Source organism: Eucyclogobius newberryi, unplaced genomic scaffold, assembly GCF_026437365.1.
Source record: "Eucyclogobius newberryi isolate DKJ021-1_F unplaced genomic scaffold, fEucNew1.0.hap1 SCAF_9, whole genome shotgun sequence".
Taxonomy (NCBI): Eukaryota; Metazoa; Chordata; class Actinopteri; order Gobiiformes; family Gobiidae; genus Eucyclogobius; species Eucyclogobius newberryi.
The window spans coordinates 15,815,409-15,834,742 of record NW_027316532.1 but is presented as its reverse complement, the minus strand read 5'-3'; the positions used below and the strand labels follow the sequence as shown (position 1 = coordinate 15,834,742).

The 19,334-nt window shown below is 44.7% G+C and overlaps 4 protein-coding genes across 8 annotated transcripts in view; 3 read left to right on the top strand and 1 right to left on the bottom strand.

Annotated features, from left to right (window-relative positions):
* The window catches only part of LOC140353389 (uncharacterized), a 65,850-nt gene extending 59,117 nt beyond the window's left edge, over nt 1–6,733 (top strand). For both annotated transcript variants that reach the window (XM_072437934.1, XM_072437933.1), the window contains exon 2: nt 5,516–6,733. In XM_072437934.1, the coding sequence (XP_072294035.1) occupies nt 5,516–6,387 (872 nt within the window). In that variant the 3' untranslated portion in view covers nt 6,388–6,733. The remainder of the gene's footprint in view (nt 1–5,515) is intronic.
* The window catches only part of LOC140353380 (uncharacterized), a 257,995-nt gene that overhangs the window by 155,105 nt on the left and 83,556 nt on the right, over nt 1–19,334 (bottom strand). The gene's annotated exons all lie outside the window — the stretch shown is intronic.
* LOC140353382 (uncharacterized) overlaps nt 1–19,334 on the top strand; it is an 83,239-nt gene that overhangs the window by 641 nt on the left and 63,264 nt on the right. The window contains exons 1-2 of one of the 4 annotated variants that reach the window (XM_072437924.1): nt 7,505–7,641; nt 11,003–13,166. The exons of 1 other annotated variant lie outside the window; for it this stretch is intronic. In XM_072437924.1, coding sequence (XP_072294025.1) covers nt 7,600–7,641; nt 11,003–12,292 — 1,332 coding nt within the window. In that variant the 5' untranslated portion in view covers nt 7,505–7,599 and the 3' untranslated portion in view covers nt 12,293–13,166. Of the gene's footprint in view, nt 1–7,504; nt 7,642–10,961; nt 13,167–19,334 lie in introns of those variants that run through there. 2 more of the 4 variants (XM_072437923.1, XM_072437920.1) reach the window with 2 other exon arrangements.
* Nucleotides 1–19,334, top strand: part of LOC140353385 (uncharacterized) — a 143,458-nt gene that overhangs the window by 79,923 nt on the left and 44,201 nt on the right. The window lies entirely within an intron of this gene.

The window sequence follows — 19,334 nt, the reverse complement described above, 5'->3', positions numbered from 1 at the left end:
TTAGGTCGGTATTTCACATGGTTAAGTCAGTATTGCACGTGTTCAGGGCTAGCAGTGTTTGTTGTAGAGTCTGACAGGAGCAGAAGGAAAGATCTGTGAAACGTTTCCTTCACACATTGATGGTGGATCAGTCAGTCACTGAAGCTGCTCTCCAGAGCGGACAGAGTGTCCTGCAGGAGGCGACACTCATGGTCCAGCATAGATGTGAGTTTAGCCAGGACCCTTCTGTCCCCCACCTCCTCCACCGTGTCCAGAGCTTTGTCCAGCTTCTTCCTCTCCTTCTCTGTGATGCTGCTGCTCCAGCAGACCACACCTACAGGAGCTGATGCCACCATAGAGTCGTAGAAGGTCTTCAGGAGTAGCCCTGTCACTCCAAAAGAGTAGCGCCGACTCTGGCTTTTCCTGTACAGTGCGTCTGTGTTATGAGTCCAGTCCAGTTTGTGGTTCAGATGAACACCCTGTTAATTTTAAACATGCCGTTGTGCAACCCTTGTTAAAAAAAAAAAAACGGGCTGGATCCTACTGTTTTGGCAAATTTCAGGCCTATTTCTAAACTGCCCTTCCTTTCTAAAATCTTGGAAAAAATTGTCTATTCCCAGCTCATGGATCTTTTAAATGAACAAAATATTCTTGAGATTTTCCAATCTGGTTTTAAAACCTTGCACAGCACCGAATCTGCGCTTTTAAGAGTTTTAATGACATCTTTTTAGGTACTGACTCTGGTGTTGTCCTTGTACTTTTAGATTTGACTGCAGCATTTGATACAGTGGACCATGAAATCCTGATTGCTCACTTGGAGCAGTGGGTGGGCATCAGTGGCACTGCATTAGAATGGTTCAGGTCCTACCTGTCACATCGAACATTCTGTGTCAGCCTGGCTGACTGTGTCCTCCACGGCCTCCCCTCTCTTATGGGGTCCCGCAGGGCTCTGTGCTTGGCCCTCTTTTATTTTCTCTCTATCTACTCCCACTTGGCTCAATCCTCAGGAAACATGGCATCTCTTTTCATTGCTATGCAGATGACAGTAAGATCTTTGTCCCCCTTAACAAATCTGACTCCTATAGTGTTATGCCACTGCTAGAGTGCCTAAAAGACATTAAAGCCTGGATGTCTCTGAACTTTTTAAATTTTAATGAAAAAAAGACTGAAGTCATGGTCTTTGGTGGGACTTCTGTTACCCCCATGGTTGACCTGGGTCCTCTAGTCCAGTATCAAAAAACCATCATGAGCAATCTGGGGGTGAAAGTGGACCCAGACCTTAAACTGGACAGCCAGATAAAAGCTGTGGTGAAGTCAAGCTTCTTCCAGTTGAGGCAGCTGGCAAAAATAAAACCAGTCCTTCAGAGACAACATTTTGAAACCGTAATCCACGCCTTTGTCACCACTCGGCTGGATTACTGCAATGCTCTCTACATGGGGGTTAGTGGGTCCTCAATTGCTCGTCTCCAACTGGTCCAAAATGCTGCTGCCCGTCTTTTAACTGGAACAAGAAAATATGAGCACATTTCGCCTATTTTAGCTTCACTCCACTGGCTGCCCGTTCATTTTAGGATTCATTTTAAAACTCTTTTATTTACTTTTAAAGCCTTAAATGGTCTTGCCCCTCCTTACCTCTCCGAGCTGCTACACCCCTACACTCCCAGCCGTTCCCTCAGGTCAGCTGACCAGCTATTCCTGGCAGTTCCACGGGCTAGACTAAAGGTCAGAGGTGAAAAGCCTCCTCACTGCCTCTTTTTAAATCGCTTCTTAAAACCCATCTGTTTTCTCTGGCTTTTAACTCCATGTAGTGTGTTGATTGTATGTTTTATATGTGTTGGGGGGGCAGCACCTTTTTATCTATTTTATTTTGTTTATTTTTATTCCATTGATTTTAGTGTGTTTGTTTGATTTAATTTTCATATTTGATTTTGTTTTTATATCTTATTTTATTACTTTTATCCTATTTTTGCCTGTCTTTTACCTTCCTGTGAAGCACTTTGGAACCCTCTGGTTGTATAAATCGTGCTAGATAAATAAAGTGGATTGGATTGTATGAGTCCACTCTCTCAATGTCCCTTCCCTGGATGTTCACTGGTGAGGGGGCAGCAGAGTGGCCTCTGTGGAAGTCCACCACCATCTCCTTGGTCTTCCCCGCGTTGATGAGGAGGTGGTTCCGCTGACACCAGTCCACAAAGTCCTGCGCCAGTCCTCTGTACTCCGCATCATCGTCGTCCATGATGAGTCCGACGATGGCAGAGTCATCAGAGAACTTCTGCAGGACACAGCTGTCCGTGTCGTGTCTGAAGTCTGCAGTGTAGAGGGTTAAGAGAAAGGGCGCGAGGACAGTGCCCTGGGGCGCCCCCACACTGCAGGTCCCCCACACTGCAGGTCCCCCCGCACTGCAGGTCCCCCCGCACTGCAGGTCCCCCCGCACTGCAGGTCCCCCACACTGCAGGTTCGAGTGTCAGACACACAGTCCCGGGCTCTCACAAACTGGGGTCGGTCTGTGAAGTAGTCCAGAATCCACTCTGCCAGGTCGTACTCCACACTAGCCGTCTCCAGCTTGTCCCTCAGGTAGGGCTGCAACGATTATTCAAGTTAATCGAATAATTTGATTACAAAAAAGCTTTGATTATTATTTTAATGATTCGATGCTTCGTTTAATTTACATATTTTATTAAAAACGCGTGAATCTGTGACGCGCGGAGCGCATGGAACGACTTGTGGCGCTTTTGTTCCCCACGGACCTTCTCCCTGAAGCAGCTGAAGCACAAAAGAGAGAGCGGTGTGTTTTAAACTCACGAGTGCGACCCATGGATGTATTATAGGTGCGACCGGGAAGAGTTTTGTAGCGTAAAAGAGCACGGTGCCGCGAGCTGCCGCTCTAACCACAACTAGTTCTGCGCGCTGCCCACCCCAGCCTTCACCGCGGACCCCCTGCTCCACACTCTGCTTCCCAGTCACACTTGTACGTTTAAAATATGTCACACCTTGAAACAGTCGATACATCTATAGAAACAGCAGGAGGACCGCGACCATTATAATAATCTGATGTGAAACAGAAAGTCCGCGATGACACTAGGGCTGCAACGATTATTCGAGTTAATCGAATAATTCGATTACAAAAAATCTTCGATTATTATTTCATTGATTCGATGCTTCGTTTAATTTACATATTTTATTAAAAACATGTGAATATGTGGCGCGCGGAGCGCACGGAACGACTTGTGGCGCTTTTGTTTCCCACGGAGCTTCTTCCTGAAGCAGCTGAAGCACAAAATAGAGAGCGGCGTGTTTTAAACTCACGAGTGCGACTCATGGATCTATTATAGGTGCGACCGGGAAGAGTTTTTTGTGTAAAAGAGCGCGGTGCCGCGAGAACACTACTAGTTCCGCGCGCCGCCCGCCCCAGCCTCCACGTCCTCACCGCGCCACCGCGGACCCCGCGCTCCACACTCTGCTTCCCAGTCACACTCGTACGTTTCAAACATGCCACACGCTCCTCTGCGGCGCCTTGAAACAGCCGATACATCTATGGAAACAGCAGGAGGAGCACGACCGTGTTATAATAATCTGATGTGAAACAGAAAGTCCACGATGACACGGAGCCAACGCCGTAAAGTGACAAAATGCAAAATGTAGAGCCACCGCTCCAAACACCAGCATCACTGTCCCACACACAATGTTTTACAAACAAATGTCTTATTTTAAGTTATGTGACAGAAACGCAAATTAATTCATACTGTAACTGTTACAAACAGTCTGGTGACAAGTTAATTAGCCCTTTAAATATATTCTTTATATACAAACAGAACACTTTGGACTGAAGAGAAATGTTGCTGTTTTGGGGACAAACTTATGTGAAATTAAGAATAAATTGTGTTTTTTTCGGCAGAAACTCAATTTGTTATTTGTTTATTACAATGAACTATAATGTTTATTTAAAAAAACAATCGAAGACAAAATCGATAGATTAATCAATTACTAAAATAATCGATAGCTGCAGCCCTAATTTTTTAATCTCTAATCGCTTTCTGAACTGAGCGCAGGTCCCGCCCTCGCCTTAAGGTCACATTCTTGGACCGCTAATGATCTGTAATAATTTATTGGTGGTTTTATAACCTGTTTAGCCGAATGTGGAAGTCGTCCTTAACGGAAACCAGTTTTTAGTCCATGTGGAATTAGATTTTCTCTCAAGGTCGGCGAGACTTTTAGCCACGACCAGAAGATGGACAAAAGTTGGATGAAACACTGTCCAGACGACTACAACCGAATCCTTTTCTAAGATTTCAGAGCCTTTAACAAACAAACAAACAAAAATGTAGAACAGTTTTGTGAGAACGCCAGCGGTTTATGTGGCTCGGAATGGGACAATGAACCGTCTAAATGAAATGTCAAATCGAATAGTCTCAAGAAGAAGTGGGCAATTTATCAAATGTAATGAATATTGTGACTGTTGTGCAAAATTCTATGCAAAAAACAGTGTTGTTTATAGTTACAAAAAGATCTGATAAAAAATGCAAAAGTGATAAATATATTACATGATGGACTCGTTTGACGGACAGTTCAAATTTGTCTGATCATTAACACCATTATCTAATGTTTAAAGACACGTCGTACATTTCTGTTGATTGACATAATCATCGAGATACATTGATCCCTCGTTTATCGCGGGGGTTACGTTCCAAGAAGAAGCCTGCGGGAGTCGAAATCCGCGAAGTAAAAACCTTTATTTTTTTTACAGTTATTATACAATGAAATACTCCATAAAACATTGAAAGCAAGGAACATAACCTTTTTACAGACCCAAGCATTTGTTTAACAAATAAAAGTACTGTATTAACGTTTGTACTGTACTCTCACCGGCCTCTCCCGGAGCTCACACGCGCGCTCTCACCGGCCTCGCAAACTTCAATTTGGCAAGCGGTTTTACGTACGTGTGCATATTAATCCATAACGTTATTGACACACAGGTAGAGAAGACGCGGAGAGACTGTTTAGCCAATCAGAATGCAGAACACAATGCATGATGAAAATCCACGAAGCAGCGAGACCGCAAAAAGTGAACCGCGATATAGCGAGGGATAGCTGTACATTTTCGTCAGTATCGCCGCAATGATTGGTCTTTCGATCCACAAATGCCTGTCCGATCCGGCACCATCTGTCATCTGTCATCTGCTCCTCAGGTTGCTGTGTGATTGACAGCTAGCCCGGCTCATTGTTTAGGGAAGGGGCGGGTACCTTCTACAACCTTGCCTCTGGTTGGCTCTGTGGTTGTGATGAAATGCACCCTCGGAAGGCGATAGACCAGCACTTTTTATATTGTTGAGAAAACCCTTCTTTTTGTTAAGCATTATAAAGTAAGATTAGTAAACTTATTAATTGGATTATTTCATTTTGATTTGATTGACGTTATTGGACTGACCTGACACAAATTTTCTTGTGTGAGTTATAATTTTCACAAATGTAACTCAAAATGGCAGCAAAATTCATCTAAAATGATTGTTATCAAAATATTTCTCCTTCTCTCCTGCAGGTGTTCAGACGGACACGTTCAGTCCTGAATCCAGAGTGAAGCAGGAAACCCCAGAGACTTCACATATTAAAGAGGAACCTGAGGAACATTTACTGAAACAGGAGGAAGAGCAGCTCCCAGAGTTCACTGCTGTGTGTGTGAAGAGTGAAGAGCAGTCCTCACTGCTTCAACAAAGACAAACTGAGCACAGAGAGTTGACACAGGGAGAGCACTGTGGAGGAGCAGGAGCAGACATCAGCTTAGACCCACATGGACATTTACACTCACAGACTGAGGAACAAACTGACAATGATGAAGACTGGGAACCTCCAGCCAGCAGTTCAACTGCACAGATGGAGACAGCAGAAGCAGGAGGCGCAGAAGGAGAAGCAGGAGGAGCAGGAGGAGGAGCAGAAGCGGGGTACAAGAAATATGAGTGCTTTTTTTGCAAGAAGAAATTTGCATCAAAACTACATTTGAAAATACACATAAGGGTTCACACAGGAGAAAGGCCTTACAGTTGCTCAGTATGTATGAAAACATTTGCTCAAAAGGGGAATCTCACTGCGCACATGAAAACTCACACTGGAGAAAAACCTTACAGTTGCTCCATTTGTGAAAAAGCATTTGCCCGAACGTCTATTCTGAACAGACATATTCGAATTCACACAGGAGAGAAACCATACATGTGTTCAGTCTGCAAGAAACCTTTTTCTCAAAAATCTGATATGGATATTCATATGAGGTCCCACGGACAGGAACCAGAGTTCATCTGCCTCGGGGAACCCTCTCTCATGGGGCCGGGAGGGGGCGGGGCCAGGTGGTTTGGGGGTGTGTCCTCAGCCCAAAGTGAGCCAATGGAATCTGTGGAGAAAGATCTGCCCACAATGTGACTGTAGAGCAGGGGTTCTAAACCTGTGGTCCCAGACGATGACGTTACGTAAATAAAGTGGTAAATGTAGATTCACATTTGTGGCTCTATAAATGTCAAATGTCCTCAAATCAAACTCAGACATTTATTTTGTTTGTGGGTCACGACTGAGAACCAAGTGTCAAAGTGCAGGTCGGGACCAGATGACACTGTATTTAATGTGTTTTTCATTTAAATGACGTCAAATGACTTAATAATCCACTTAAATAAACACAACTGAAGCTGATTTATTGGTTTTGTAACTTGAAAAGTTCACAGACGACCACATGGGCCCGGATCGGCCCCTGTATCATTGCATACTGTGTTGACCTGGAATATGAACAAAATTAATAAAATATTGTATTACTTTGTTCTACCGATGTGCAGGACGTATGTGACTTACTGTTCTTATTATTATATTATTATTCTTATAACGTAAGAATAAATCCAGTATCTACAGTTTTTTATATTCCACAAAAGTGTTATTTTTAAGACTATAAGCTCGCCTACTCAGACTGACCACGCCTCCTCAGACTGACCATGCCTCCTCAGACTGACCGTGCCTCCTCAGACTGACCACGCCTCCTTAGGCTGACCACGCCTCCTCAGACTGACCACATCTCATATTAGGGCTCTTTATGACAGCCCAACTTCAAAAATAAAAAATTAACACTCACTTGATTGACCCACTGACTTTGAAGAGGGGTGGGGCAGGGCTGTATTTGGTCCCCCCTGTTGTTCACTTTGTTTTTGTAACTCTTGGCTCAATATGTTCTGTTATTATGTCGTAGACAATCAGAAACAATCCATGGTGTTTCAGTTTAGAGGACTGAATCTGAATTGCCAGATGATGATGTCCATACCGAGGGTCAGGGTTGGATACATTTCCTTGGTCATACTGGTGGTCTGGATACAAAATTAATGTACAAACAAACTGAACTTCTTTCTTTCTGGCGCCACATTTGACTTCTAGAAAGACTTTCCAATTTCAATGAACAAACAGAATCTCTGATATTTAGGCGTAATTCTCCGTGAAGAATTGTCAAGGATTTGGTGTTCACGAGGGGGCGCTATGTGCACGAACTCTGTCACGGCGGAAGCACACGGAGCACTTCCGCGTGGCACGTGACACGGGGCTGCGGGACTCGGTCCGGTGCGCGGCGCAAAGGCACAAAGTCAGCAGAGATCCGTGAAAATGAGCGCGGATCCGGAGCTCAAACCTGAGCCGGGTACGTACGTGCGTCAGTCCCACGCGCTCTGTGGTTTTACGCGTCTCGCTACATGTGTGAGTTGTACTTGTGGCTTCAGGCTTCATCTTTCTCCCGTTAAAGGCTCATTAAGGCTGTTTACGTGCGTTTGTTTATTAAAATTTGCTGAAGAAAGAATTCCAACGAAAACACGTCGTTGTTTTGTTCCATCCGGAGCCACGAGCTTTTACTGTCGCTGTGAGAACTTTCTCCTTGTGCTTTAAATGAACAGAAACAAAGACGCTTCAGACTTTCTTCACATCCTCAGAGACCAGTGCTGTGTTTAGAAGCTTCATGATTCAAAACCCACTTTTAAGATTATTTTATTTAACAGTCTCCAAAATGGTAGTTTTGTTCGATGTCTGTAGAAGAGGATTAAAGGGCGATCAACGTGACGCTGTTTTCTCCCTTTTCCACCCTCTGCAGGTGGTCTCTCCCACCCTCTGCAGGTGGTCTCTCCCACCCTCTGCAGGTGGTCTCTTCCACCCTTTGCAGGTGGTCTCTCCCCTCTCTGCAGGTTGTCTCTCCCACCCTCTGCAGGTGGTCTCTTTCACCCTCTGCAGGTGGTCTCTCCCCTCTCTGCAGGTGGTCTCTCCCCTCTCTGCAGGTGGTCTCTCCCACCCTCTGCAGGTGGTCTCTTTCACCCTCTGCAGGTGGTCTCTCCCCTCTCTGCAGGTGGTCTCTCCCACCCTCTGCAGGTTGTCTCTCCCACCCTCTGCAGGTGGTCTCTTTCACCCTCTGCAGGTGGTCTCTCCCCTCTCTGCAGGTTGTCTCTCCCACCCTCTGCAGGTTGTCTCTCCCACCCTCTGCAGGTGGTCTCTTTCACCCTCTGCAGGTGGTCTCTTTCACCCTCTGCAGGTGGTCTCTTCCACCCTTTGCAGGTGGTCTCGCCCCTCTCTGCAGGTGGTCTCGCCCCTCTCTGCAGGTGGTCTCGCCCCTCTCTGCAGGCGGTCTCTCCCACCTTCTGCAGGCGGTCTCTTTCACCCTCTGCAGGTGGTCTCTCCCCTCTCTGCAGGTGGTCTCTTCCACCCCCTACAGGTTGTCTCTCCCACCCTCAGCAGGTGGTCTCTCCCCTCTCTGCAGGTGGTCTCTTCCACCCCCTACAGGTTGTCTCTCCACCCTCTGCGGGCGGTCTCTCCACCCTCTGCAGGTGGTCTCTTCCACCCTCTGCGGGTGGTCTCTCCACCCTCTGCGGGTGGTCTCTTCACGCTCTGCGGGTGGTCGCTTCACCCTCTGCGGGTAGTCTCTCCACCCTCTGCAGGTGGTCTCTTCCACCCCCTACAGGTTGTCTCTCCACCCTCTGCAGGTGGTCTCTTCCACCCTCTGCGGGTGGTCTCTCCACCCTCTGCGGGTGGTCTCTTCACGCTCTGTGGGTGGTCGCTTCACCCTCTGCGGGTAGTCTCTCCACCCTCTGCAGGTGGTCTCTTCCCACCCTTTGCAGGTGGTCTCTTCCCACCCTCTGCAGGTGGTCTCTTCCCACCCTCTGCAGGTGGTCTCTTCCACCCTCTGCAGGTGGTCTCTCCCCTCTCTTCTTCAGTATCTTTGCTGTTCCTGCACTGCACTTTTCTGGACTGAGATGTCTGATGTTTGTCCAGGGATCTGCTGTAGCCCCTCCCCCACACTTCCATTAATAGTTCCTTTGACCAGTGCAAATCTGCCATCTTTATGTTTGTGTTCAAAACTCTGTTCAAAGGCCACGCCCCTCTGATGTTTCTGTATGAGGAATAATAAAGTCTGTTAGAGACAGAATTTTTTTTTAATGTCATTTAAAGGCATTTAGGCAAAGTCATTTAGTCATTTAAATGGGTTTCTTGTTGGTATATAATATATATTTTTCTCTTTTCTCATCTTTGTCAATATCTTTGACCCTTTTAATTGGATGTTATTAATAACCTTTCAGATGCCATTGTATAAACATGTTAAATCATTCTTGTGAATCTGCTTTTGTTACACAGCTGAGCTCTCTGGTCAAACACAGGAACTACAACAATAGAACAAACAAACTGAAAAAAATAACCCACAGAATGATCCAAAAAGAGATCATAGGAAAGCCATTTCTTGGTTTAAAAAAAAGTAAATAAAAATAGGTCCTCTGGTACAGTTAATATAACATTTTCACCTGGACATTGGACTTCTGGATGCTGCCATGACCCGCCGTTTGTCAGTGAAGTTGTGGAACGTCAGTATAATAGGTCTTGGGCGCTGGTTCGGAGTCAGAGACCGATGTGCACGGCATATCTTGATAAACTTGACCACATTCTTGCCCTCAGTTTCCTCTGGAGTGCGACAATCTACAAATTGCATCTCCATTCTCGGTTTGTTTGACAAAATACACACCTGGTTTGTCAATTCTGGCTCTTTGGTTGTAAAGTAGAGACAGTGCCCCTCAGGTCAGAGACGTCCTCCTCGGCCGCTGCGGTTCAGACGTCCAACTCGCTATTCTTGGATTATTACAAACATTATAGACCAGATTGCAAACCACTCTGAGGGAACCCTAACCTGTGGCAGTGATTGGAATCTTCATGTTCAACCTACATTGGACGAGACAAACTCTGGAGGAACTGGAGGAGAAATAAATAACAAATTCCGTAAATGAATGACGACTATAGGACGGATCTGGAGGGAGACGAACCCCAGTGCACGTCAGTACACCCACATTTTCGACCTCATGCGAGCGTTATGGCTACATTGAGGGAGCATTTTGGCTAAATTGTGCATCCGAATACTATTTGATGGGAACAAAATTTTAATTTGAGGTCAGGAATTAGAATATTTCCACACCTCCCCACACCTAATGTTGGGCGGAGCAGTCCAGGCACCAACAGATTGTGGAGGGACACAGCCCGTGTGGTCATCTCTGAGAAAGGCTCGAGATTCAAGGCACTAAATCTGTTTTTGAGTAATAAGTCGGGTGGAGCAGAATAGGGTCTCTGCGTGCTCTTTTACTGCCACTAGGAGGCGAGATGGAGAGACAACTCCCCGTGGACTGTTTATCCACCAGGCCTGACCAGGGGGTCCGATGGGGAGAAGACCGGAACTTTAGGTTTGGCTCCCAAGAGGATCCAATTGTTCTCCTCAAATTGTTTGTTTTTTGTTTGTTTGTTTTTGAGTGCTAATTTTTCACACCGTTGATGGATAAAGACGCAGAAAAATACTACTACTAAAAAATAAGTTTTTGGTGCAGAAACTTTTAGTGCTGCTTCTTAAAAAGTTATGCAGAGAACCTGAACACATCACTGCTGCTCCATTGAGCCTGAGACTGACTCATGGCTAATGTCTTTTTAAATGTTTTGTTTGTTCTCCCCTGCAGGTGTTCAGATTGGCTGGTTCAGTCCTGAGCCCAGTATGAAGCAGGAAACCCCAGAGCCTGCACAGATTAAAGAGGAACCAGAGGAACATTTGCTGAAACAGGAGGAAGAGCAGCTCCCAGTGTTCACTGCTGTGTGTGTGAAGAGTGAAGAGCAGTCCTCACTGCTTCAACAAAGACAACCTGAGCACCCACATGGACATTTACACTCAGAGACTGAGGAACAAACTGACAACTCTTCTGACACTGACAGTGATGAAGACTGGGAACCTCCTGCCATAAGTTCAACTGCACAGATGGAGACAAAGGCTGATGGAGACCACTACAACCAAGTCCAGATAAAAGACACTGTCACAGAGGGACGCGTGTCAGGGACCGGAGAAGGAGCAGCAGCAGCAGCAGTGGACAAGAAATATGTGTGCTCTGTTTGTCAGAAGAGATTTAGGTCTAGACGGCAATTAAAAAGACACACCAGAGTTCACACAGGTGAGAGACCTTACAGTTGTTCAGTTTGTGAGAAAACTTTTGCTCAAAAGGGGACGCGGAAGGCACATATGAAAACTCACACAGGAGAGAAACCTTACAGCTGCTCATATTGTGAGAAAATGTTTACGGACAGCACCACCCTCAGAAGGCACATTCGCATCCACACCGGAGAGAAACCTTACAGCTGTCCACTATGTGGGAAAATGTTCACAGAACGCTCTGCCCTCAGGAGACATAAGAGAGTCCACACTGGGGAAAAACCTCACAGTTGTTCAACCTGTGAGAAAGTATTTGGAACCAGATCAGGCCTGAAGATTCATATGATGACTCACACTGGAGAAAAACCTTACAGCTGCACAGTCTGTGAAAAAGCATTTGCTCAAAAGTATAAGCTCAGTGCTCATATGATGATACACTCAGGGAAAAGGCCTTACAGTTGTTCAGTTTGTAGGAAAACATTTGCCCGAATTGATTATTTCAATCTACACGTGAAAGCTCACGCAGAAATGTGCTGTTCAATCTGTGGCAAACAATTTGTCTTTAGGTGGGATCTCAAAAGACACATGAAAAGTCACATAGAAGAGAGTTTTTCACCTCGTGAGAAAACGAGAAACCAAAAACATTCTATCGAGAAACAAGAGCAAGTTTACACTGGAGAGATGCCTTACAGTTGTTCAGTCTGTGGGAGAGTCATAGGTCGCTTGTGTTCACTTAAAGAACACATGAAAACACACACGACGCCTCAAGATGTGGAAGAAGATCTGTCCCCACATTCCAACAGTCCAACTGCACAAGAGACAGTCCAGCCCAGAGACCAGAGTCCAGGAGGAGCATGTGTGAGGACCTGAAGGAGGGAGACCAGAGTCCAGGAGGAGCACGTGTGAGGACCTGGAGGAGGGAGACCGGAGTCCAGAAGGAGCACGTGTGAGGACCTGGAGGAGGGAGACCGGAGTCCAGGAGGAGCACGTGTGAGGACCTGAAGGAGGGAGACCAGAGTCCAGGAGGAGCACGTGTGAGGACCTGGAGGAGACCAGAGTCCAGGAGGAGCACGTGTGAGGACCTGGAGGAGGGAGACCAGAGTCCAGGAGGAGCACGTGTGAGGACCTGGAGGAAAGAGACCAGCGTCCAGGACAAGCTCTCCCAGCTCAACGTGCCTAACTCCACCTGCAGGGGGAGCGCCGACTTCCTGATGGAGGCAGTGCGTGCGGCTGGGGAAGAACGTCTCGAACACTGGTACTATCAGCACAGGAGCTCCACAGGGCTGTGTACTTTCTCCCCTGCTCTTTTCCCTGTACACAAACTGCTGCGCCTCCTTCATGGTGATTGGTTAAAGCATCATGGCAGAAGAAGCAGACAAATCAAAATCCAGTGTTCAGAAAATTTTTGTTTTTCTCATCCACAAATGCGCAAAGTGGCATTATGTGTACATTTGAAAAAAGTCTGTACGTCTCCTGAAATGGGCCATGTCCAACCGGCGGGGCTGCCATGTTTGTTTTGGCTCTGTTTTTTTGACTTACGCCCAAACCACAATGCTGCTCTGTGATTGATTCCCGTCTGCAGGCCCGAGATAGCATGTGATTGGCCCGTTGAAATCAGCGGGAGCCAAACAAGATGGACTCTTTAGAGTTTGTGAAGTTGTGAAGATGAAGAGAAACATCTTACTTCATCGGGCAAATATTTTACTGATACCAAATGCAATATTGATTTATTATTGGACATGACGTCCACATTGTTATAATCTCAAGACCAATCGAAGTGCAAACAGAAAACAGAATGAGACGTCTGACTTATAATACTTTTTTGACCTATTTTTTTTTTTTTTTATATGATTATGTTGTAACGTGTTTTATAAATTCTAAAGCATCAATAAAACAAACTTGAAATCGTACGTTGAACTCTTGTCACTAGGGGGTGCTGTGTTACTACAAGTGCATGATGGGAAACGTGTGGAAAGTGTAGAGACCTTACAGCTGATCAGAAAATGTGCTGTAACTGTTGGCGGCGCACAGGTCCTCTTCTAGAGCGTGGGGGTCCATCAGAAGAGCTGAGGGCGGAATGACCCACGCAGAGGTCATTAAAGGAGTCAACTGGGTTAAGTGCTGTTGTGGGTGTGAAAGTAAACTCTCCTGCACTTTTGCTATTTCTGCTTAATGTTTATGAGCAGCAAAAATGTCACTAATTGATCTGACATGATGAAAGTTGTGGAATCTGGAGGAAGTGTCTGTATGGGAAACAGAGGGAGGAAACAGAGGGAGGATACAGAGGGAGGAAGGAGGAAACAGAGGGAGTCTTTAAGCAAATGGACAAGAGTTGAAGACTTTTTTTCATGATTTAAAATGTCTTTTCCATTTGGGGCATGAGAGTACCCGGCTTGAGGGAGGAGGGTGTACAATATGTGCAATATATAAAAAATATATCTTCAAACATCTCTTGAGTGTGCAGCAATAACGGCGTGGGGCAAAGATGGAGGCACTTTTATTGCTCGGGTTCGCTGCACGTGTCAAAGAACTAAAAAATGAAATGATCATTGTAATATTAGCTCATGACCAAAAGTTCTCCACTCGCATCGCGCCCGTTTTTTTTACCGTGATACAGCGGCCCCCCCCCGTCAATCAGCCAAGTATGCACATTTTTTTTGTGTTCAGAATGATCTAATATTCTTATTAGTTTGAATGTGTAAAAGAATAATATATCTACCTCTCTCTCTCTCTAATTTTTGCCTACTTTTTATTTCTTTTTATATTTTTCAGGTTTAAAATGAAATATCAACAAATCCTTCAGTTGGATTCGTGAACATCTTGTCGAGTCTGTTCAGTTTGTAAAGTGTGTGTAGATCCTTCTTTACGTCTCTGAGGAGGGAAAAATACATCTGCAGAAAACGGCTTTGGAAGTTACAACGTCCCAGAGAAATCGATGGATAAAAGTCGATTAAATGAAATAATAAACCATCTTTAGGAGCGGATCGGACAAGTGTGTTATTTCCAGGTGAAAACTCAAACGTTGAGAGAGAAAAGTGACCAACGAGTTTCTTCTGCTTCGTATTAGTCAAAATAAAACAAAACAGACTAAATCAAGGCAAATTTAGTCAGAATAAGGAAAATCATGAATAAAAATCTGCCTTTTTCAACATTTTCATTTAAAAAACAGAACATTTCTGTCACATGGAGGAACTTTGTGCTTTCTGTGTCTTAATAAATTGATATTACTGCATTTTCCAGATTATCTGACGCACTAGCCAAAAAATGCATAATAGAGAAGAAAAAAACATATATAAGTCGCTCTGGAGTATAAGTCGCATCCCGGTCAAAAAAAAGGAGGCAAAGGAGGAGAAGGAGGAGGAGAAGACGAGAAGGAGAAGCTAAAAACATTGAACCTGTCTCTCTTTCTCTCTCTCTCTCTCTTTCTCTCTCTCAGTATCTCTCTCGATCGAGAGAGTATCTCTATCTCTATCGATCGAGAGAGTATCGATCGAGAGAGTATCTATCGATGTATCCATCCATCCATCGATCGATAGATACATCGATCGATACATCCATCGATCGATACATCCATCGATAGATACATCCATCGATAGATACATCCATCGATAGATACATCCATCGATAGATACTTCGATCGATCGATCGATAGATACTTTTGTTCTTATCATTATATATATATAATGATACTTTGTGTTCTGCTGTGCCACCTGCGTCTCTTTCGTACCCGTGGGTTAGGGTCGTGGGTTAGGGTCGTGGGGCGGTTTAAAAAGCGCCCTTATCCTCAGAAAAGCAATGGGGATTTTTAGCCAATCAAATAGTGAGTAGATCATATATTGTTTCTGGCGCGTGTGTTTTCTCTCGCTCGTGGTAAATAGGACTAATCATAGTGAAATAAGTTATGTACATATTATTTATGTGTCTAGTTTATTGCATGTAGATGCGATGTATGTGAGACTCTGATGAAGTGAGTTGAATATAAGGGCAATACCCATGATTGAAATTATTTTCCTTCTCCTTCTCCTTTACTAGAAAGTTTGGTAAAAGCAGCTGAATCAAAAGCAGATTAATCCATCCTGATGTGGACCAGAGGCAAAGATTGTGCTGTATTGCGCTATCACAAGAGATGTTACAAGGAATACACCAACTTTCTGACAAATAAGACAAGGTAAAATGTTGATAATCAAATAAAAGATGAAAGTTTTCTATATATTTTGATAAATTCATAATTGGACTTGTCCATCTCATTGAATTGTAATTACTACAAGTTACTTTTAAAAACGGTTGAATCAAAGTAAATTTCTGTTTGTAGCGAGCTATTATATTTCAATCACTGTTTCCTTGCTTTATACAAGGAACCTAAAGTCTGGGAGTATGAAGATGCATACGCAGCGTTCTGTGACACTGTCATCAGGGAACGACTGATTAAAAACCAGCAAATCCTCCGAATGAGGAAGCTCTTGTCCCTGTTCCAGAAAATAATCAGGAAACACAATGGTCAGGAAAGTAATTGCCGGTAATTAAGTTCTTCTTATTGCTTGTGAAAGAAAAAAATGGAAGATCAGATAAACATCACAGCTCTGTTTATTCATGAAATGTCATTCAAGATTAAACCAATCCTGTTTCAGGAGTCCACATATGTGTACGAGGCACTAGGATCTCTTATGACTGATCTGAGCCTGAGGTTCTGAGTTATCGAATGTGGCTTGGCATTTCTATCCATCTATTAATTTCTATTCTTTGTCTAATTTGTACAGATCCAATCTTTTGAAGAAGAGACTACAGCGAGACTTTCCACAGCTGAAGTTCCTCAAGCCCCCGAGAAGAAACCTGAGTGAACTGGTTTTCACAGAGTCTGCAGACACTATAGGACTTGTCGACTTGGATTCTTCTACCGACACTGATAAGTCATCAAGCGATGAAGAACTGGAGCCTGAAAGTGGTGCAGATGCTGCACAGCGAGAGCACTCAAGGACAGTTTACAGAGCAGGTATATCACTGAAACAAGCTGTGAGGGCCCCTAGTGTGGATGTGAACTAGCCTCCTACACCAGAGGAACTGAATGTTTCCTCCTTTATCACTCACTTTCTTGGTGTGTCGATGCGAGTGGTAAATGTATCCGAGGAGGTTGATCTTCTTTTACTGTCAATTTGCCAAGATATAATATATTTGTCCTCAAAAGGTAAGAACCCCTAAATCACTTTAAGGATTTTTAACCCCTGAAGTGATTTAGGGGTAAAAACCCCTACATTTTCAGCTGGACATTGGACTCTTGATGCAGCCACGACCCGCCGTTTGTCAGTGAAGTTGTGGAACGTCAGTATAATAGGTTTTGGGCGCTGGTTTGGAGCCAGAGATCAATGTGCACCGTCTATCTTTTATTTTCCCAGCTTTTGTTGGAAGCTTGAGATGTTTGGCAATCCAGGTCTCCATAAAATTGACCACATCTTTACCCTCAGTTTCCTCTGGAGTGCGATCTACAAATTACATCTGCATTCTCGGTTCTCCGGTTTGTTTGACAAAACACGCTCCTGGTTTGTCAATTCTGCCTCTTGGGTTGTAAAGTAGAGACAGTGTCTCTCAGGTCCGAGACGTCCTCCTCGGCCGCTGTGGCTCGGATGTCCAACTCGCTATTCTTGGATTATTACAAACATTATAGACCAAATTGCAAACCACTCTGAGGGAACCCTAACCTGTGGCAGCGATTGGAATCTTCAAGGCACTAAATCTGTTTTTGAGTAATAAGTCAGGTGGAGCAGAATGAGGGTCTCCACATGCTCTTTTACTGCCACTAGGAGGAGAGATGGAGAGACAACTCCCCGTGGACTGTTTACATCCACCAGGCCTGACCAGGGGGTCCGATGGGGAGAAGCGGCGCTGACCGGAACTTTAGGTTTTTGCTCCCAAATCCCGAATTGGGAACTTGAGGAGTTCACGAGGCTGTTGGACGTGTGTACATCCCTGGTACTGCGCCGTTTGCTGCTGATACTGTTTTTGCCCAAAGATCATGTTCCTCTTCCTGGATTTACTACAGAAGGGAAACTCTCCCATCCAGCACGGGTTCATTTCAACTAAGGTTGTGAAAGTTTTCACATCTGGAGGAGAGTGGACGGCGACAGATGTGTGGAGCTGGAAACAGAACGGGCATGTCCAGTAGATCGTTGCAATGCGGGAGATTTTGGTGGATATTTCATGTCAAATTTGAGATCGTTGGAATGCTGCAGACACTTGCTTGTTCTTAATATTTGATGAAAGACCCTTACTGGGCCTGCTGCGGTTGGTCTGCTCCACAGTTTTAACTCTTTGATGATGACAATGACAAAAATGAAGAAGAATTGTCTCTAGCAACACAATGACACGAATGACGGCACAGAAATGTGGGACAGAGAAAAAAGTCTGGTCTAAATATAGCGTACAACTGCCATTAAAAGTAACACCACAACCACACACATGACAACACATGGATGTTTGTTTGTTTTTGAGTGTTAATTTTTCACACCTGTTGATGGATAAAGACAAAGGAAAATATGTTCAAATTGTTATGCAGAGAACCTGAACACATCACTGCTGCTCCATTGAGCTTATATATAAGAGACTGACTCATGGCTAATGTCTTTCTTTCAATTATCCCCTGCAGGTGTTCAGATTGGCTGGTACAGTCCTGAGACTGAGAGATTCCACAGATTAAAGAGGAACCAGAGGAACATTTGCTAAACAGGAGGAAGAGCAGCTCCCAGAGTTCACTGCTGTGTGTGTGAAGAGTGAAGAGCAGTCCTCACTGCTTCAACAAAGACAAACTGAGCACAGAGAGTTGACACAGGGAGAGCACTGTGGAGGAGCAGGAGCAGACATCAGCTTAGACCCACATGGACATTTACACTCACAGACTGAGGAACAGACTGAGAACTCTTCTGACACTGACAATGATGAAGACTGGGAGCCTCCAGCCAGAAGTTCAACTGCACAGATTAAAGAGGAACCAGAGGAACATTTGATGCAGCTCCCAGAGTTCACTGCTGTGTGTGTGAAGAGCACTGTGGAGGAGCAGACATCAGCTTAGCCCTACATAGAGATTTATACTCAGAGACCGAGGAACAAACTGACAATGATGAAGACTGGGAACCTCCAGCCAGTAGTTCAACTGCACAGATGGAGACAGGAGGACAAGAACTATGAGTGCTTTTTTTGTCAGAAGAGATTTAGGTTTAGACGGGAATTAAGAAGACGCACCAGAGTTCACACAGTTGAGATATCTTACAGATGTTCAGTTTGTGAGAAAACGTTTGCTCAAAAGAGGACTCGGAAGGCACATATGAAAAGTCACATAGAAGAGAGTGTTTCACCTTGTGCGGAAATGAGAAACTAAAAACATTCTATCGAGAAACAAGAGCAAGTTTACACTGGAGAGATGCCTTACAGTTATTCAGTCTGTGGAAGAGTCATAGGTCGCTTGTGTTCACTTAAAGAACACATGAAAACACACACGACGCCTCAAGATGTGGAAGAAGATCTGTCCCCACATTCCAACAGTCCAACTGCACAAGAGAAAGAGTCAAGCCCAGAGACCAGAGTCCAGGAGGAGCATGTGTGAGGACCTGAAGGAGGGAGACCAGAGTCCAGGAGGAGCACGTGTGAGGACCTGAAGGAGGGAGACCAGAGTCCAGGAGGAGCATGTGTGAAAATAGAATGAGACATCTGACTTATTTTACTTTTTTGACCTATTTCTTTCTGTTTTTACATGATTATGTTGTAACGTGTTATATAAATTCTAAAGCATTATAGCCGGACTCAATAAAACAAACTTGAAATCGTACATTGAACTCTTATCACTAGGGGATGCTGTGTTACTACAAGTGCATGATGGGAAATGAGTGGAAAGTTTAGAGACCTTACAGCTGGATAGGAAATATGC